The sequence below is a fragment of the Delphinus delphis genome, chromosome 13 (genome assembly GCF_949987515.2).
Source record: "Delphinus delphis chromosome 13, mDelDel1.2, whole genome shotgun sequence".
In the NCBI taxonomy this organism is placed as follows: domain Eukaryota; kingdom Metazoa; phylum Chordata; class Mammalia; order Artiodactyla; family Delphinidae; genus Delphinus; species Delphinus delphis.
In genome coordinates, this window is record NC_082695.1 from 22475183 (window position 1) to 22492198 (window position 17016).

The 17016-nt window shown below is 61.8% G+C and overlaps 1 protein-coding gene across 1 annotated transcript; it reads left to right on the forward strand.

Annotated features, from left to right (window-relative positions):
• Positions 1-6696: 6696 nt before the first annotated feature.
• On the forward strand, positions 6697-16970 carry CABP7 (calcium binding protein 7). The gene is made up of 5 exons (XM_060029442.1): positions 6697-6805; positions 13936-14079; positions 14872-14984; positions 15299-15452; positions 15677-16970. The coding sequence occupies exons 1-5, from the start codon at positions 6697-6699 to the stop codon at positions 15802-15804; spliced, it is 648 nt and encodes a 215-aa protein (XP_059885425.1). The 3' UTR covers positions 15805-16970.
• Positions 16971-17016: the final 46 nt, after the last annotated feature.

Here is a 17016-nt window from a genome sequence, read left to right on the forward strand (position 1 = left end):
CGTGTTTCAGTGCCAGGCCAACCTGCACAGCTGAGTCCCAGGACGAGGGGCCGTAAGCACTCATCTGAAAGTCTGGCCCCCACGTCCCCTGCCCCCTCTCTCTGCTACCACAGTGCCCTCTGCCCACAGCCTCGAGGTGCCATCCTTACACGGTATCCCCACTGTGCTGGGGCACCGCTCTGATGAGCTACTCACAGATCAGCACTGTCCATCTCCCAGGTGACAAGCAGGTGCTCCTTTGGGGGACCCTCAGTGACTTGTCTCAGCACAGGGGAGACCTTGGAGCACAAAGCCAGAGGCCAGGGAATAGGCAAGTGCTTGCCCTGTCTGGAGGTGGGGGGAGTGAGCTCCCCGTCCCTGGAGGTGTGCAAACACAGGCAGCACCCAGGCCTCATGGTGGCAGGTGGAGGCAGAAGCTCACACATGGAGAAAGGTAAATGTTAGGCTGGATGATTGAAGCCAGGTAAGTAATTTGCTTCTCCTGAGAAAGAATATGAGATGTTAGGATCTGAGAACCCCCTTGGGAGGGCCGGAGGGTTCAGTTGTCTGATCTCCAGCCCTTGCCCTGGAGGTGCTTCCACAACAGGGGAGGGGCAGGGGCAGAGGAGGGGAGGGGGAAGGGCCCGGGCAGCTGGAGACGGAGGTAGGCACCAGCTTGAGAACTCAGCCTGGTGTGCTAAGGGCTGCCGGTCCCTGGCACCGCAGTGACCCCTCTGAGACACCACAGGAGCAGTGACGGCGAATGTTTGTGCTGTGCCCTGGACCCCGGGCTCAGTGCCTTCCCTGTCATCCTCCTCCTGTGCTCATCCTGAGAAATGGGTACCCTTATTCCCAGGTGAGGCACCAAGACTCTGAAGTCCAACAACTTGCCTGAGGTCACACTGTTTCTCTCTCCGGTCTGATCCCAGAGGACATGTCGTGTGCCAGATGGGGCTGCAGAGCCCACCCGCAAGGTCTGCACATTTCAGCACCTGTGCAGCTCCTTGTTCAAATGGAAGCTTATGCACAAGCTCTTTATGTCACACAAAGAAATGCAGAAAAGGAGAGGCACCCTCGTCCCACTCCAGAGATGGCCAGAGCCTGCAAGGAGAGACAACCTCCTCCCACCCACACCCTTGGCTGGCGCTCGGGCCGGCAGGACTTGGGGCCTCTTCTGGAGGAGCGGCTGCCCTGGGCAAATCGGTCAAGCATCTCATCAGAGGCGACAGACTGAGGCAGGGATCTGGGAGCCCAGAGAAATTAGAAGCTGCCTTGCGCCTGTCTTCTGCCAGCTGCCACAGCTGTCACTCAGGAAGTGGGCCTGAAGCAGGGGCTGGGCCCCTGATGCCCCAGCCAGTCAGCAGCCTGCCCAAAGGGGGAGACCGAGGCCCAAAGGGGAGCAGGGGCAGGGATCGCTGTCATTTCCTGGGATGGACACGACCAAGTTCTTCTCGCCCTTGCCCAGGCTCAGTTTCCCCGACCAAGCCTTCTTCCCTGGAGCAGTGGTTCTAACCCTTGGAAGCTCCTGGGAAGCTTTTTAAAAGTACCCTTGCCCAGGCCCCAGCCAAGCCGACTCTCTGGGGTGGGGGGGCCTGGGTGGGTGCCTGAGTCTGTCTCTCCCAGGCCAGGTGTTTCGCACTTATTGACATCAAACCCTGCCGCAAGGACTAGAAGCTTCTCTGCTCCTATGGCCATGCCTCCCTCTGCCTGCCAGACCATTTCTGGGCCCAGGGTAGTGTGAGAGCCAGAAAGGGAGGCTCTAAAGGTCCAGCTCTCAGCAACACGTCCCAGCGCTGTGTGTGCCAGGGACAGGGTACCAGGCACTGTCACCTGTGTCATCTCATCAGATCCCAGCAATCCTCGGTCCGATAGTGGTAGTCAACCCTATCTTACAGAGGAGGAAACTGAGGCAGGACTGGGTGTCACACCCAGGGCACAGAACTGGTAACAGCAGCCGGGTTTCATGCCAGCCACAATGGACTCCAAGTTCAGTGCTCTTTTTCTACCACCAAGCTGATTCTCAAGGAGTAACAAATTTAAGGACTTGTCCCTTTCACCCTGTTTCCCTCTCATGGACTCTGCCTCCTGCTCTGTCCTGTCTACCCCTGTCACCTGTGGGAGCTGGGCATCTAAGGGCTCAGAGAGGGTGCTCAGGGGAAGGCAAGATCAGAGCAGACAGGGGCCTCTGGGTCCTGGCCCGCACCCCTCATGGCTGGGTCTGCCTCTGCAGGTCTATAAATTCCATTATTCATCAAGTGACTGTGAGTTTTCCCGGATGATGAATATTTTATTCATCTCCACACACTGTCCCCAGCGGGTTCTTGGAACAATATTGTTCCCTAGCCAAGGATCAGAGGCCAGAGCCTCTGCCCTCCCTGGATGTGCCCTTCCCCTACCAGCACCTCCCTGCCTCCCCCAGCAGTCCCCAGGTTTGGGCAGGGCTGCGGTCAGTGGCCCCAGCAAAGCCTTGAGCTTGGTGCTTGCCCTCCCTCCATTTTGATATCCTCTTCTGGATAATGGGTTCATGTATTGCCTGTCAGGCCCTCCCGGATCCTTCCACAACTTTACCCAGTATGGCTTGGCCCTGGGCTCTGCCAGTAGCTCTCCCTGGTGCTGAATGTGGGTGGCGACAGGATGCTGGGGAACATGCTGGTTTTGAGATGAGAGGGCTCCAGTCTCTGGCAGGGAGGCAGCCAGCCTCTGGACAGGGTAGTCCCCACTTCTCTCCTCTTGCCTCCCTGCCACTTGGTGGATTCTCCCAGAGTCACAGATGGGGCACCTCTCCTCGGGTTTCCGGCACCCTGAGACAAGGACTAGTGGGGGAAGTCTGTGGAGACCCCTCTCTGGAGGGCCCACGAGTCTCCTGGTGGCACCCCAGGGAGTGCAGTGTGATGGCAGCGGCACCTTCCCCAGATGGGGGAGTGACAGACACAATTCACACCCTGTGATCTCACCATCTGCTCCCCTGTGACGTGCAGAGGAGAGGACGGGGCTGCAACGCCGAAGGGCGGCTGGGCTGGTGTGTGATCCTTCGTTCATTCATTCATTCTCTCATTCATTCTTTCAGCAGATGTTCATCCAGCCCCTGCCACTTTCCCAAGCCCAGCCCAGTCCTGCGCCAGGCGCTCGGATCTGGGAGGTGCAGACCCGGACCCTGCCCTCCAGAGCTGAGTGGGGGGGGGCCCTCACACATCTCTGAGCTTTTGCCCACCCTTGCTCCTCCTCCTGGAGTTCCCTTGACTCGTAGTAAGAGCCACCATGTTCCGTGCCTGAGCACTTCGCGTGCAGGAACTAAGCATTCACTCTGGGGGCTGGATGTGTTCCTATTTAACAGGTGAGTAAGCTGAGGTTCAGAGACACCCAAAGGCACATGTCCAGCTCTGGGTTCTCCACGCAGAGCTCTTACTGCTCATGGCACTGCTTCCTCAACCAAAAGCCCCGTTTCCATGTCCTTCCTCTGTAAAAACTGCCCCCCCCCACCTGCCCTTCAGCAGGCAATGAGCTTTGGCCTTAACCATGCTGCCCAGCCCTCTGGCGCTTGCTCTGTGAGCCCCAGGTACAAGCAGCTCCCCCTCATCCTCTGACTCCCAGCCTGGCTTGCTCGCAGGACCTAGCACCCAGGGGCTGCCCACCGGAGGGCCGAGGAGGTCGATGAAGGTTCCCAGAGGAGGTGGCGTTCCTCTGACCCTGGAAGGACAGAGAGAGAGCAGCATGGCCCAGAGCCTGGATTCCCATCCCACCCCTACCCAGCTCCTGCCTTGAGCTTGAACCCCAACTCTATCTCATAACTCTGCATGACCAACCTGGTCCCTTCAGCTCCCTGAATGGGGTTGCCCTTGACTGTGAGTGGGGTGTGGCCAAACTGCCTTCAGAGTCTTAGGGGACTCTGTGCAGGTCATATGCACAGCCCAGGTGTAGCCCAGGTGCAGCTGGTGGCGTGTGGAAGCTCCCTGGACACACAGCCAGCTCCATGGGCCTCCATAAATATGCCTGAGGTCAAGAATGGCCCAAGCAGTGGGTGCACCACGACCTTGGTGCTATAATCTCTTGGTGCTATAAACCTGGAGGGTCCTGTCCCTTTGGCCTGGTGGGAGCCTGTCCCAGGGAGCAGCCTGGTCACAAGATGGTCACAGACCAAGGCTGAGGCCAGGAGGAGGGCCCATGTCTTAGCAGACACCTACACCTTCCCTCAGCACAGACCTGCAGGTAGTGCTAGTCAGGCCCACACAATTGATTTTTGCTTGATTTACTCGGGGACTGTTTCTGCCCGTCCTTTGAAGATTCTCTGCCTGGACAGCACAGCGGGAGCCACAGGGGATGCAACAGGAGCTCCGTCTGGCGAGCGCCAACATGCTGTGTGGCAGCCTCTTGGAAAGTCACCAGGAGCTGGGTTTCCCACCAGCCCCTCAGCAGGTCCCAGCCCACCTTCCCTAGACGTGGGGGTCCTGATTTAGAACTGGCTAGCCACTCAGTAAACACCAAAGGATTGAGCTGCTGTCATTCACACTCCCCATCAGTACGTTGCAGCTATAATTATTATTATTGCATATTCCTTGGGGGGGGGGTTTATGCTAATAGTAAACTCCCAAGAGACACAGGGAGGCCCTGCCAGGCACCTCTCATATGTTACATCTCTTCATCTTCACACTGCCCGGGAGGTAGCACTGCCACCCTCACTTCACGAGGGAAACCGAGGCCCCAGGAGGTTAAGGGAGGTGACTAAGTTCCTACAGCAGCAGCCCCAGGTCTGTCTGGCTCCGAGGTCCAGGTTCTTTCTTCCCCATTCCTCTGCTCCAGCAGAAGACCCAAGGGAGCTCAAAGCACTCAGTTCTAAGGGTGGAACGTCAGACCCGGGACTGGTGGACTAGGAGGGCTTCGGGAGGGGCTTTTCTGGGGCCTCACACAGTCCCCAGCCCCAGGTCCTAATGGGCACCCAGCTGGCCCATAGCGGCTGGGGAGACAGACAGACAAACAGCTGGGGTCCTTCCTGGCTTCTCTGCAGGTTGTAGATGCTGCTGGGAGCCGTGTCCACAGCCAAGTCCAAGAAGTGCTGGGGCCCAGGCCTGGCCCAGCCCAGCTCAGCCAAGGCTGGCATCTCTCCCTGAGCCCCTCTCCCCAGGCCATGCGACAGGGCTGTGATTAATCAGCGACAAAAGCAGAAAAACGTAATCAGCCTGGGAAGGGCAGGGCCGTAGAGGGCCGTGGCAATCAGCTTTCCCCTGGGGCCGAGGGCTGATTGGACCAAAGGGGGCAGGGAGGTGGTTCCGATGGGGCCTCAAGGGGCGGGGTCCGCAGCTGGGGCCATGGCGAGGCCAGAGGGTCAATCCCTCCTTCATAAATATGCATGGACGTCTGCGAACACAGGCCCACACCCAGGGGCCGCACACTGTCCCCCACCTGCCCACGGGTTCCTGCCCTCCCCTCCCAGCTTACAACCTTGGCACACACAGGTGTCCACACACACTCCCAACATGCGTTCATCTGCGTGTGGACTCGAAAACACATGTACACACCCTCATGGATAACGGATACATGCACAGGCATACTGCTCCCACGAACACCTGACCCCTCACTCCACACGCACACAAGCTCTGGGGCCTGGGAGAGCCCTGCACAAGTATTAGGTCTAACCTGGAGCTATGTGAACTGACAAAGCCTCACACCAGTCCCTACAGGCACGCAGCCACCTCTGTGTCCCGCACTGCCTCTGGGGCCTGGCTCCCTCTCTGCAGGCTGAGCAGTGGTGAGGGCTTGGGAAGGAGGCTCCACTGTTGGAGGCAAGGTCAGGTGCGCGGTCTCAGCCACAGGGCAGGGAAGCCTGCCCCAGAGCTGTCCCCAGCTCCTGCCTGCCGGCCCTGCCCCATGACCTTGGTCAACGCCCTTCTCTCTCAGCCTCAGTTTCCCCACTTTGGAGCCTCTCCTGGCGCCAACACTGTGTGATTCTCTTCGAGGACCCAGGCGCCTGGGGCAGACCTCCCCTCGCTGCCAGTTATCTGATCCTCAGTTCCTAGCTCTCAGTTCATGGGGGTGGGGGCCAGCCAAGGGGCTGGAAGGGCCCCACCCCCACCTTAATTTAATCCTGGTGGCTGCGGACTTGGTTTGTATGGGCGCTGGGGGGGCAAGTTATCCTCCTCAGGGAGAAAGGGGAGCCCGAGACAAAAGGGAGAAGGAATCCCCGGCGGGCGACGGGCGGCCGCACAGGGGCCGGCGGCGGGAAGGGGCGGGCTGGGTTGGTGGGGGGAGCGCGAAGGGGGCGGGCGGCGGGCGGGGGAGGCGGGGAGCGCAGCCAGCGCGGCACAGAGCGAGCGAGCGAGCAGGGGAGGCTGCGAGAACCGGAGCGGCGGGCCGGGCGGCCGCGCCGGCGAGCGGACCAGCGGGCGGCGAGCAGCGCGGAGCGCGCGGGGCACCGAGGAGCGGGAACGGCCGGCGTAGCGCGCAGCGGCCCGAGCGGAGAGGCCCGAGCGGCGCCGCCCCCGCGGCCCCTGCGGGGCCCCGGCCGGGAGCCCGACGAGGGAGGGGACGGCATGGACCGGCGGCCCGGGGCGCGGGGGCGCTAGGCCCCCGGAGGGGCGCCCCCCGCCTCGCCGCCACTGCCGCCGCCGGGCCGCCCTCCGCAGCCGCGCGCCCTGCCCGCTCCAGCCGCCCCCGGGGCCGCCGCCGGCCCATGAGCCCCGACCTCAAAGTTTGCGGCGGGCGGGCGGGCGCGGAGCCTCCAAGATGCCGTTCCACCCGGTGACGGCGGCGTTGATGTACCGGGGCATCTACACCGTGCCCAACCTGCTGTCGGAGCAGCGCCCCGTGGACATCCCTGAGGACGAGCTCGAGGGTGAGTGCCCCGCCGGGACCTCCGCCCGCTGGCCCTCCTACCTGTGCGCCCAGGTGAAGCGCGGTCTAGGGGCGCAGGGGCGGGGGGCTGTCTGCAGGTGCCGCTTGCCAGGTGGGCACTCCAGCGAACAGCTGCGCGGGGAGGCAGGACGAGTTCGCACCTCTGGGCGCCGCGGTGGGGGTCGCCAAGGCGGAGGGGCGGCCCAGCCCCTGCCCGCGTGGTCCCCCGCGCTGCGGAAACTTGCCGGGCCCTGCAGCGGGGTCACGGGGCCGCGCAATCCGCGGTGACGGTGCGGCAACGCGGCGGGTTGGGTTGGGGGGTCTGAGCTGTGTCCCCTCCGCCGGCCCGGCCAGAGCACCCGCATCTTGATCCCCTCCGCGGCGGCCGCCCGCGGCTCTGCGCTGGCATTGACATTCCGCTCGTGTCGCTTTTAAAATCCAGTCTGCTCGGGCAGCGAGAGAAGGGGAGAGGGCGACTGCCCTGCTCCTGCCGGCTCCCGGGATGCCCGCAGCCCCTCTTACGGCCGTAGCCCCTTCCCTACAGCCCTGCGGGGACCCCCAGCCTGGAGCGCCAGGAAGGCGGCCCGGGAGGTGGTGGCGACAACAAGTGGCCAGATTGGGCGGCTTGGTTGAGATAACCAAGCCTGGTAGGGAAAGGCAGAGAGGCCGGGACCTAAATCTGTCCCCCTGGAGTCCCTCCACCTCTGGACATGAATGGGGACCTTAGGCAGCAGGCTAGGCGAGATCAGAGCAGATGGCAGAGGCCAGGGTCCCTAGACAGAGGCTTCTGAGGAGCGATGAGACCCCTGGGGCCTGTGAGCTCTTTCCCTACTGGGCTAAGGACAGGTGCTCAGGTTTTCCCTCCCCCCAGACCTCCTGGGGTCCCATATGGAGTGGAGTGAGGGGCTCTGGGCTGATGGGAGTCTTGGCCCCCTGGGATCTGCTTGTCTGCTGTTGGGGGAGGGGCTGCGATCACCCAGAAGCTGGGCCTCTCTTCAGGTACCTTAGGTCCAGGGGTCTCTGTGATCTGGGACTCAACAGGGCCTTTGGGGGGTGCAGCTGAGACACCAGCACAGTCAGGGATGATGGTGGGAGCACAAGCCATGGAGAGAGATCCAACCTCATCCCCCAGCCCTGGAGGGAGCAGATCCTGGGGGAGTCAGATGGGATCAGGGGGAAGATCAAGGGGAGAAGGCAGCTACCCCCACCCCACCCCACCCCCACCCCCGCACTGCACCACAGACTATGAGCCGCCTGCTTCTCAGCAAGTCCCCCCAAAAGCCTCCAGAGGTTGGGAGAGCCATGGAAATGGAGCCTGATGTTTGAGGTGGGCAGGACGGATGGATGGGTGCCGCTACTGGGTCTCTGGCCTTGAATTCCAAAGCCCAAGTCCCTGCCCTGTCTCCGCCGAAGCCCAGGAACAAAAAGTCTCATCCAGGGCTTGGGAAAAGGAGGGAGTATGATGAGGGACAAGAGGGCGGGGATGGGCATAGGCTTCTCTTCCCTAACGCTGTCTTCTCCTGCCCTGGGCCACTGCAAACCTCTACCAGTTTCCCCTCCACAGACCCTCACCCACACCTTCCTCCTGGCTACGCGGGCAAGGGTAAACATTGTCCCCCTACACCGGCAGCTTTCCCCTCATTCCCTCCCCTTGCTCCCAGCACCCCACCATGACCCTGGCAGCCCTGCTATGGGCCTCAGTTGTCCCTCCTCTCCTGATCTCCCAGCCCTGGAGTACAGACCCCAAGGAAGGGGAGAAGCTGAGGAGGCTGGGGTGCAGGGGTGAGCAGGGCACAGGGCGGGCAGTCCAGGGGCAAAGAGGCCGCAGGCTCCCCTTGGACCGCATGGCGGACATGCTGGCAGGAGCCCAGGAACGTTAGTCACCAGCCACACCAAAACGCACTCCCTGCTTCTCTCCTGTCCACTTCTCCTGGGCCCTGTGAAGCAGAAGGACCTGGCACAGGGGGCATCTGAAGGACAGAGCCCTCCCTGGGGTGGGCGGGGGGGGCGTCATGGAGCAAGCAGATGCCTGGTGGCCCCAGCCCATCTCCCGGCCTGCGGGCAGCCATGGATGAAGACAGGAAGTCCTCTGTGATCGGCCCCCTTGTTGGCTGCAGGCACTCTGGAAGCCCTTCTCCTAGGAGACCAAGTCTCTGCAGGCCCCAGTGGGCCTTGAGTGCCAGGGGTGGGTGGGAAGGGTGACCATCCACAGCACAGATCCCCCCTCTGCCCCCTCCACCTCCCCAGTGCCTCATCAGTGCTCCCGCCCCAGGGTAGTGTGGGTAAGGCCCAGGCTCTTTGCTGGGAGGATGCCCATCACTGGGGGAGCCACACATGCCGAGGAGAGGGAGCCTGGTAGCTTGGGATGAAATGCTACAGACAGTATGTGCCTGCCTGCAGAAATCCAGGGGGTGGTGAGTCCGAGGGGGGAGGAGGACTAGGGAGGGAGGTGGAGAGCACCGGTTAAGGTGAGGGCTTCCTAGCCAAGCAGTGGTGGGTTCGAGTTCTCTGCTCCCTCAATTTATGGAGTGACCTTGGGCAATCACTTGCCTCTCTTGCCTCGGTTTCTCCATCTGTAAAAGGGGGTTGACATTGCCCCTCCCCAGGGCTGCCAGTGACAGAGGATGTGATGAAAGTGCTCAGCACAGGGCCTGGCATGCAGTGGGGACTCGGGGACCGGGACGCAGTAGCAGGGAGGCTGAGGGGTGGGGGTCAGGGAAGGCCCATGAGGAAGGAACACGGGATATGCAGGGGGGCCAGGCCAGAAAGGCAGGCTGGGGGAGAGGGTGGGTGGAAACGGCCTTGAAGGTCTGGCAGAGGCACCTGGGGACCCCTGGATGGCAGTTGGCAGGGTAGACGTGGCTCGGCAGAGCTGGTCTGGGTCCTCCAGCCTCCCTTGAGGTGGAGGTATAGGATCTCCCAGATTCTCCCTGAGATGCACACAGCAGAGCTCCCCTGGCCTGTGGCAGTGCTGAGGCTGACCCCAGTGGCATCGACGGGCTTGAGCACCTGAGGGTGGGAATTGGGGCAGCTGCAAGCCCTAGACTGGCCCTCCCTCTGAGAGGGGAGGAGGAAGACGGACGGACAGGCAGACAACCACCAGGGCAGAGGTCTGGGCTTGACACTTGACCTGCTCAGTCAGATGGTGGAGCCTGCAATGAGAGTGGCCAAACGGGGGCGTTCGGGGTATGGGGGGGCAGAGGAGTCCCTTTTCCTGCCCCTCTTCTCTGCGAGCCCAGCAGCCGCCTCTGTCAGGCTGGAATCTCAGGGAGGCCAAAGTGCTGGGGTGCGGTGCCAATGCCGCGGAGAGTGGCTGTCGCCGCAGAGGACAGACACTGCCCCCCTCAAAGTGACCTCCAGCCCACGCACCCCCTCTCTGGACTCTGGCTCCCTGACAGTGCTGGCATCCCTTGGGGGCGGTTGGGGACTCAGGCCCTAACGCAGCTTCTTGGGCCGGGGAGGGGATTGAGGGCGTCAGGCTGGAGGTGGCAGGTAGGGACCAGTGTCGGCCCGGAAACCCAGAGGCCCTGCCAGCCCTTGCCTGGGCCAGGCTTCCCCATGCCAACGTGGAGCACGGCAGGCTTTCCCTGGCCTCGTGGGGAGCGAACAGAGTGAGGCTTTCGGGGAAACGTGCCCAGCTGGGATGTGCCGATGGCGGCAGCAGCAACAGGACACCCACCCCACTCTGGGAGCCCCCAGCAGAGTCCAGGCTTCAGAGATGGGGCAAGAGTCACGTTCCCATCTCACAGGCGAGGCTCTTGAGGTTCAGAGAGGGAGGTCACTCGGCTGCTGAGTGGCAAAGCCAGACTTCAAGCCCGGGCCCCCGAGTCTTGGCACCAGCAAACAGGAAGGCCGGCCTGGTGCTTGAAGCTCCCCTAGTCCTCCCTCTCCTTCCGGCTCTGCCAGAACGTCTGGGATGTTCTGATTTATAGCATCGTGTTCTGAGCCAGGCCCAGCCCCAGCCAAGCACTTACATGCTTGATTTTCTTATTTAGTCATTTCCGCAGCCCCATTGTACAGGTGAGCAAACACCCACTCAAAGGCACCCGACCAGGATGTGGGAGAGCTGGGCTCTGACCCTGAATCTGTGTGACTTAGTGCTGATTCTCTGGCCGAGAAGGTGATCCCCGAACTTGGCCTCAGAAATCAGCTGGTGCTGGGTCACAGCTCTGAGCAAGGGCGAGGACACAGAGTAAGACTGAGGTTGTGAGCCAGGCGTGCCAGGGAGGAGTGGCTGAGGCGACACATGAATGAGGAGGTGGCGGTCTTTGGATTGATCTAGTGGTCTTGGAAGGTTAGTCCTGCCTGAGAAAGGGCTGCCCCTGGGCCTGTCGCCTGCCCACGGAGCCCAAGATTCACCTGCCCTCCACTGTCTCCTGTGCATTTTCTCAGGACTTTTAGGAGATCAGGGGCTCCAGTTGAAGCAGCCCTGGGCTCTGGGAGCCACACCTGGCCCCTGTCAGTGTGGGAGGGACAGCCTGGACCCCAATTCATTGCAGGGGAGAGCCAGCACCCACTGCAGGTCCAGGGTTTTGCCATCCCACCCTGAGCTCTCCCAACCAAGCACCCAGAAGGATGGGGTGCCTGCCTTGGGTTCCCCAAACCAGCCCCTGACCTGGGTGGGTCTGAGGATGGTTCCCCCACCCCTGACTTCGGCTTGATCCCCCTCCACTGGGTGGCCCATGGAGTGAGGGGGTCCTTAGGGACTGCACAAGGAGACAAGCGGCATCCTCAGCCTCCCTTCCTGCTTCTTGCCTGCTTGGGGAGTAGAAAGCAAACGCCTGCCCTTACTAGGATCATTTGTAAACTAAGGGTAAATGGGCTCTGAGCGATGACCCCACACCAAGTGGAGCATGAACTTCTGGTCAGCTCCTTTGTGTGCGTGCTCCAGATGGGTGGCTCCCTGAATCAGTCATTCATTCACTTAACCACTTATTAGCAAACGGTTACGCTTGAATGACAGGCACCGTTCCAGGGAGCGGGGACACAGCGGTGAACAAGACTGACCTGGCTCCTGCTCTCATGGCGTCTCATAGTTCACAATCTGATGTGGTCAGGAAGGAATCCTTGGGGGAAGAGTGGGGTCTGTGGGAGCCCAGAGGAGGGCCAGAGTCAGCTGGGGGGGCGGGGGGGGGGGCTCCAGGGAGGTGATGCCATCCACGCTGGGAACCAGGGATGTATCAGAATTCACCATGGTGAAGGGAAGAGCATTCCAAGCAAAAGGAGCCTCATATACAAAGGCCTGGAGGTGGAGCAGCCCTGGTGCCCACCATGACTGAGGTGGGCAGAGCCCATGGCTGGGTCAGGAGACCAACAGTGCCAGCCAGAAACCTAAGTGTGTGTGTGGAGGGCTGGGCAGAGGGTGTGCCTGGCTGCATGGTCAGTGCCCTCCTCTGAACCCAAAGACTCCCAGGTGATTGGAATTCCCTCAACAGCCTCTGTAACTGCTGGGCCTCTGCTCACACACCTCTGGGGATGGGGAGCTCACTACCTCCTCCGTGGCCCTGGAAAATTCAGGTGGGAGTTGGCCTGGAGTTCCCAGAGTCCAGGGTTTATAGAAGCCTCTGGGCCTGGCCCAGATCTCCCTTCCCAGCTGCTCTCCTGGCCAAGGGGCCACTGGTTAGGAGACCAGGTTCTCAGGACCTGCCTGGGATGGGTAGGGGGTGGTCCAGAGTCAGAGGGTCTGGGGGCCTAGGCAACTCAGGTGTGGCCCACTGACTCTGTCTTGGCCTGCATGTCAACTGGAACCTCCAGGCATTGGCTATAGATGCCAGGTGGGAAGAGCCTGATGAAGTTTGGGGCTTCAGCCCAAGCCACCTTGCCGTGTGGCTTGGGACACATGGCCACCCTCTCTGGGCTATAGTGGGTCCAGCAGAATCAGGGGATGACCCCAAGGTGCAGGATCCCACAGTCAGTTTCAGGGGCTCACAGACCCTCTAGGCCAGGCCTGGGCCAGCCTAACTCCTGCCCTCACCAGAAACAGCCCTGACCCCACACTGGCCACCTAGCCTCTCTGGGCCTCATTTTCCAGGCAGGCAGCATGGAGCATCTCATCTGTCTCTCCTTCCAAATGCACGCACGCACGCTCGCACGCACGCTCCCACGCACGCACATGAGCTCACCTCTGCCCGCGAATTGAACAAGGAGACCCCCGGGAGCTGGAGCAGAGAGGGTGGGAGTGGGTAGAAATTCACTCCCCATCAATGGGAAATGTTCTGTAGGACCCTTCTTGGGCTGAGTAACAATGAAGGGACAGCAAACAGAGAAAAAGAGGTGAAAAAAGGGTGAACTGGGGAGAGGTTAGGACCCTTCAACCCTCAACAGTTCCTGGATGTCCTTGGTAAAACCCTTTCATCCTTACACCATTACCGCCCATTTTACTGTGGGTAAGACTGAGGCTGGCCCAAGGTCACTCACTGGGTTGCTTGTTCCCAGGCTCCCAGCCCAGTGCCTTGCTCCCCACCCCTGAGTCACCCAGGTCCTCAGGCCTGTCTCCCCCTCCATACAATGGCGGGGAGTGACCCCCTGCACCTGAGCTGGCCTGGGGCTGCTCCAGCCCTCCTCTCTCTTCCCCCAAACCTTGGGCTCCATCTGGGAGGCAGTCTGCACTGAGCTGTCAGCCCATTAGCCCGGAGCCGCCATTAATGAGTGCTGGCTGGTGTTAAGGAGCTGAGCCTGGGGAGGAAGTGCGATGGGGATGATGGGAGGGGGATGGAGGGGGGGTGGTAGGCAGGGAAGCTTACGGCAGCTCACAGAAGCCTGGCTGCCTAGCCCGGCGTCCTCCCCTGCACCGTGGGACCCGTGGTATCGGCCACACGGGGTCGTCGTGAGCACGCCTGAAGAGGCTGTGGGAGCCTGGCACGCGGAGCCGGAGACCCCCGGGGCGGTCTTGTCACTGCCGCGGGGCCTGGGCACCTTTGCTGCCTGCTTGGCCTGAGCTCCAGGGAGGCAGCGCTGTAGTGGACTCTTGAGCCACCTGCCAGTTCTCTCTGACCAGACCTTCGGGCTCTAGAGGGGAAGGGGGGATTCTCCATCCCGGTCTCAGGATGTGGCATCTGGGATCCTGGAGGTCTGGGGAGTGGGCTGTTGGGGACAGGAGTGAGGTCTTGACCTGCTCTGCTCCTCCCACAGAGATCCGAGAGGCCTTCAAAGTCTTCGACCGCGATGGCAATGGCTTCATCTCCAAGCAGGAGCTGGGCACGGCCATGCGCTCCCTGGGATACATGCCCAACGAGGTGGAGCTGGAGGTTATCATCCAGCGGCTGGACATGGATGGTGAGCCTTGCCCCCTGGCTGTTTCCTCACCCCTCACCTGGTGGTGGGGGGCAAGTCTGGGGCCTGAGCCCATAGGGGGCCTCTCACTCTCCCCACTCCCAGCCAGCCTTCCAAGCCCATGGCTTGGGTTTGCAGCCAGGTCTGGCCCCATTTCTCAGCCTGGAGAATTGAGGCTAGAGAGAGTGTGACAGCCCCAGCCATACCCAAAGGTTGGAGATTCTGCCCCTCTCACTCTGTGTTCCAAAAAATTTTTAAAGTACAGGAAAGCAGAACGGATATACTAAATACCCCATTTCCCATCACCAAAAATAAAAAGTCAATTTAGTTGTAAATATTTGCCACCTGGCATTTAATCAAGGAAAAACTCATAAGAACCAGTAATGCCCAGTGCCCTCCGCTCATCCTCCTCTGGCTGCCTCCCCCACCTCCTCTCCACCCAGAGAGCAGGTGATGACCTGGGCAGGCGGTCCCCCATCCTGAGCTTCATTTCCTGTCTGTGTGGTGGGGAGGATGTCCGGCCCCACCCCTGCTCCGGGACAGCAGCAGGGTGCTGGGAAGCCATGTAGGGTTCAGAGGGAAATGTGTCTCCCACACGCAAGGCCTGCTCAGGGCCCACCTGCTGTGCGCCCCCCCCCCCCACTCCCCACCTTGTCAGGTGGGGCCTCAGCACACGCGGTGGCTTCAGCATCAGCCCAGAGACTGGCACATCAGGCTCTGAGGAGGGGACCTGCCTGAGGTCCCAAGGTGCCCAGGTGCAGCCTCACCAGCTGACTGGAACTGTGCCCGCTCTAGGTGATGGCCAAGTGGACTTCGAGGAGTTCGTGACCCTTCTGGGACCCAAGCTCTCCACCTCGGGGATCCCAGAGAAATTCCACGGCACTGACTTCGACACCGTCTTCTGGAAGGTACTCCCTGGCTGATTGGGGCCCAGGGCTGTGTGCACAGTGAAGGGCTGTACTGGGCCAGTGAAGGGTGGGGCCCACACCATAAAGGGGGGGATGACACCCCCAGGCTCTGTCCACTGGACGTCTTGTCTCCCAGCGGGCCATGGGGTTCCCTGGGGAGGCTGGTGTTGGTCGAGGACTCAGAGAATGGAGTGAGTGGTTCCCAGCCCTCCAGAATCTGGAGGCTTGTCACTGGCTTGTGTGGCTGCAGGTGCTGGGCGGGGGGGACTGTGGTGGTGCTGGTGGCCAGAGCGCTGTGTCTCCCCCCACCCAAGTGTGACATGCAAAAGCTGACCGTGGACGAGCTGAAGCGGCTGCTCTACGACACCTTCTGTGAGCACCTGTCCATGAAGGATATTGAGAACATCATCATGACGGAGGAGGAGAGCCACCTAGGCACAGCGGAGGAGTGCCCCGTGGACGTGGAGAGTGAGTGACCCACCCCGGGACCCCACGGGCGGGCCAACTGCTCGGGCAGGGGAGGAACCAGGGGCTTGCAGAGGGGGACTGAGGGCCTCCTTGCCTGCCCCAAACCTTGCGTCCCCGTGTGCCCCGCGGGACGAGCCCACGTGCAGAAGGGCAGACGGCCCCTGAGTCCGTCACTTGGCTGTCCCCTTCTCTCTCTGGTGCTCCCCGGTGGCGGGTGGCCACAGCCTGCTCCAACCAGCAGATCCGTCAGACGTGCGTGCGCAAGAGCCTGATCTGCGCCTTCGCCATCGCCTTCATCATCAGCGTCATGCTCATCGCAGCCAACCAGGTGCTGCGCAGCGGCATGAAATAGGCGCCACCTGGGCACTCCATGGGGCGCGCGGTGCGTGGGGCCCCCTCCACACCCACCGCCGTCCACAGTCCTCTCCCTCCACCAACTCCCTGGGCCACCACCGCGTGTACTTCAGGGCCTGGGCGTCCAGCGGCACCACCCCGCCCGCCCCACAGGCCTTGCATGGAGCTGTGGCCCAGCTGCAGAGGGCCTGGTGGTGGCTCTGAGGACGGCCCTGGCCCTGGCCCTGCCTGCACCCTGCCCTGCCCCACCCTGGCCTGTATGTAGCACTAACTTTTCTCGCTGTGCAGGGGCTCCTGGGAAATTAAGGAGGAATTTATACAGGGCCCAGTAGCTGCAGGTCCCTTGGGCAGGAGGAGGCATTGTGTGCCCAGGGCCACATAGCCAACCCAACCCTGGTCCCTCAGGTCTGCCCAGGGCCATGGAGGGGAGTGCAGGGGACAGAAAGCCTCCTCCTGGAGGGCAACATGAGGCTGGGGTCTCCTGGGCCCTTCTCCCTGGCATGGCCTGAGGAAGACCCCGGCCTTCTGCTGAATCCCTTCCTCTGACCTTCCTTAGACTCAAACTCAGCCCTCCTCCACACACCCACTAGGGCTAGAGAATCAGCGCATTTCAAAGATGAGGACCCTGAGGCTCAGAGGGCTCCCAGATTTGGCCTCAGTTCCCCCATCAATGGTGATTTTTAGGCAGGGCAGAAGCTCACAGAAGATGGAGCATCTGAGGTGGCCCAGCTGCCACCTCATCCATTGGGCCCCCCACCAGAGGCCCAGTGACCTGAGGGCCACATTGCCCACGAGCACCCCAGCACAGTGGAGTGCAGTGGAGGCAGGAAGTAGAGTTGGGGCCCAGAGGCTGCGAATCCCCTGAGCAACCTATGTGGTCTCCCTACCGACTGGGGGGCTCCTCCAGGGCAGAAGCCACCCCTGGTGTCAGTGCCAGGAAGTTCAGCCAGGCCACTCTCCCAAGCTCAGGGCCCGTCCTCCTGGGTCGCCCACTTCTCCACACCATCCAGGCTGGAGACCCGGCTCCCATCCCTGCCCAAGCTGTGCCGTCTCACGGTTGGGCAGCAGCTCAGCACGGGCTGATGTGGGGCTAGGACGGCAGACTGAGTCCTCAGCTCTCCTCCCCAGATCTGGGGCTACTGCGCGCCTGGGCGAGTCACAGCCACGCTGGCTGCCCCCTGCCCGGCTGTGCTGAGCCTCTGCCGGCTCC

Excerpts from the sequence above, each read along its gene's own strand:
- CABP7 (XM_060029442.1), top strand. The coding sequence starts at position 6,697 with ATGCCGTTCCACCCGGTGACGGCGGCGTTGATGTACCGGGGCATCTAC. Across the intron at positions 14,080-14,871 it reads CCAGCGGCTGGACATGGATG|GTGATGGCCAAGTGGACTTC; the intron begins GTGAGCCTTGCC and ends TGCCCGCTCTAG. Across the intron at positions 14,985-15,298 it reads TCGACACCGTCTTCTGGAAG|TGTGACATGCAAAAGCTGAC; the intron begins GTACTCCCTGGC and ends CCCCCACCCAAG.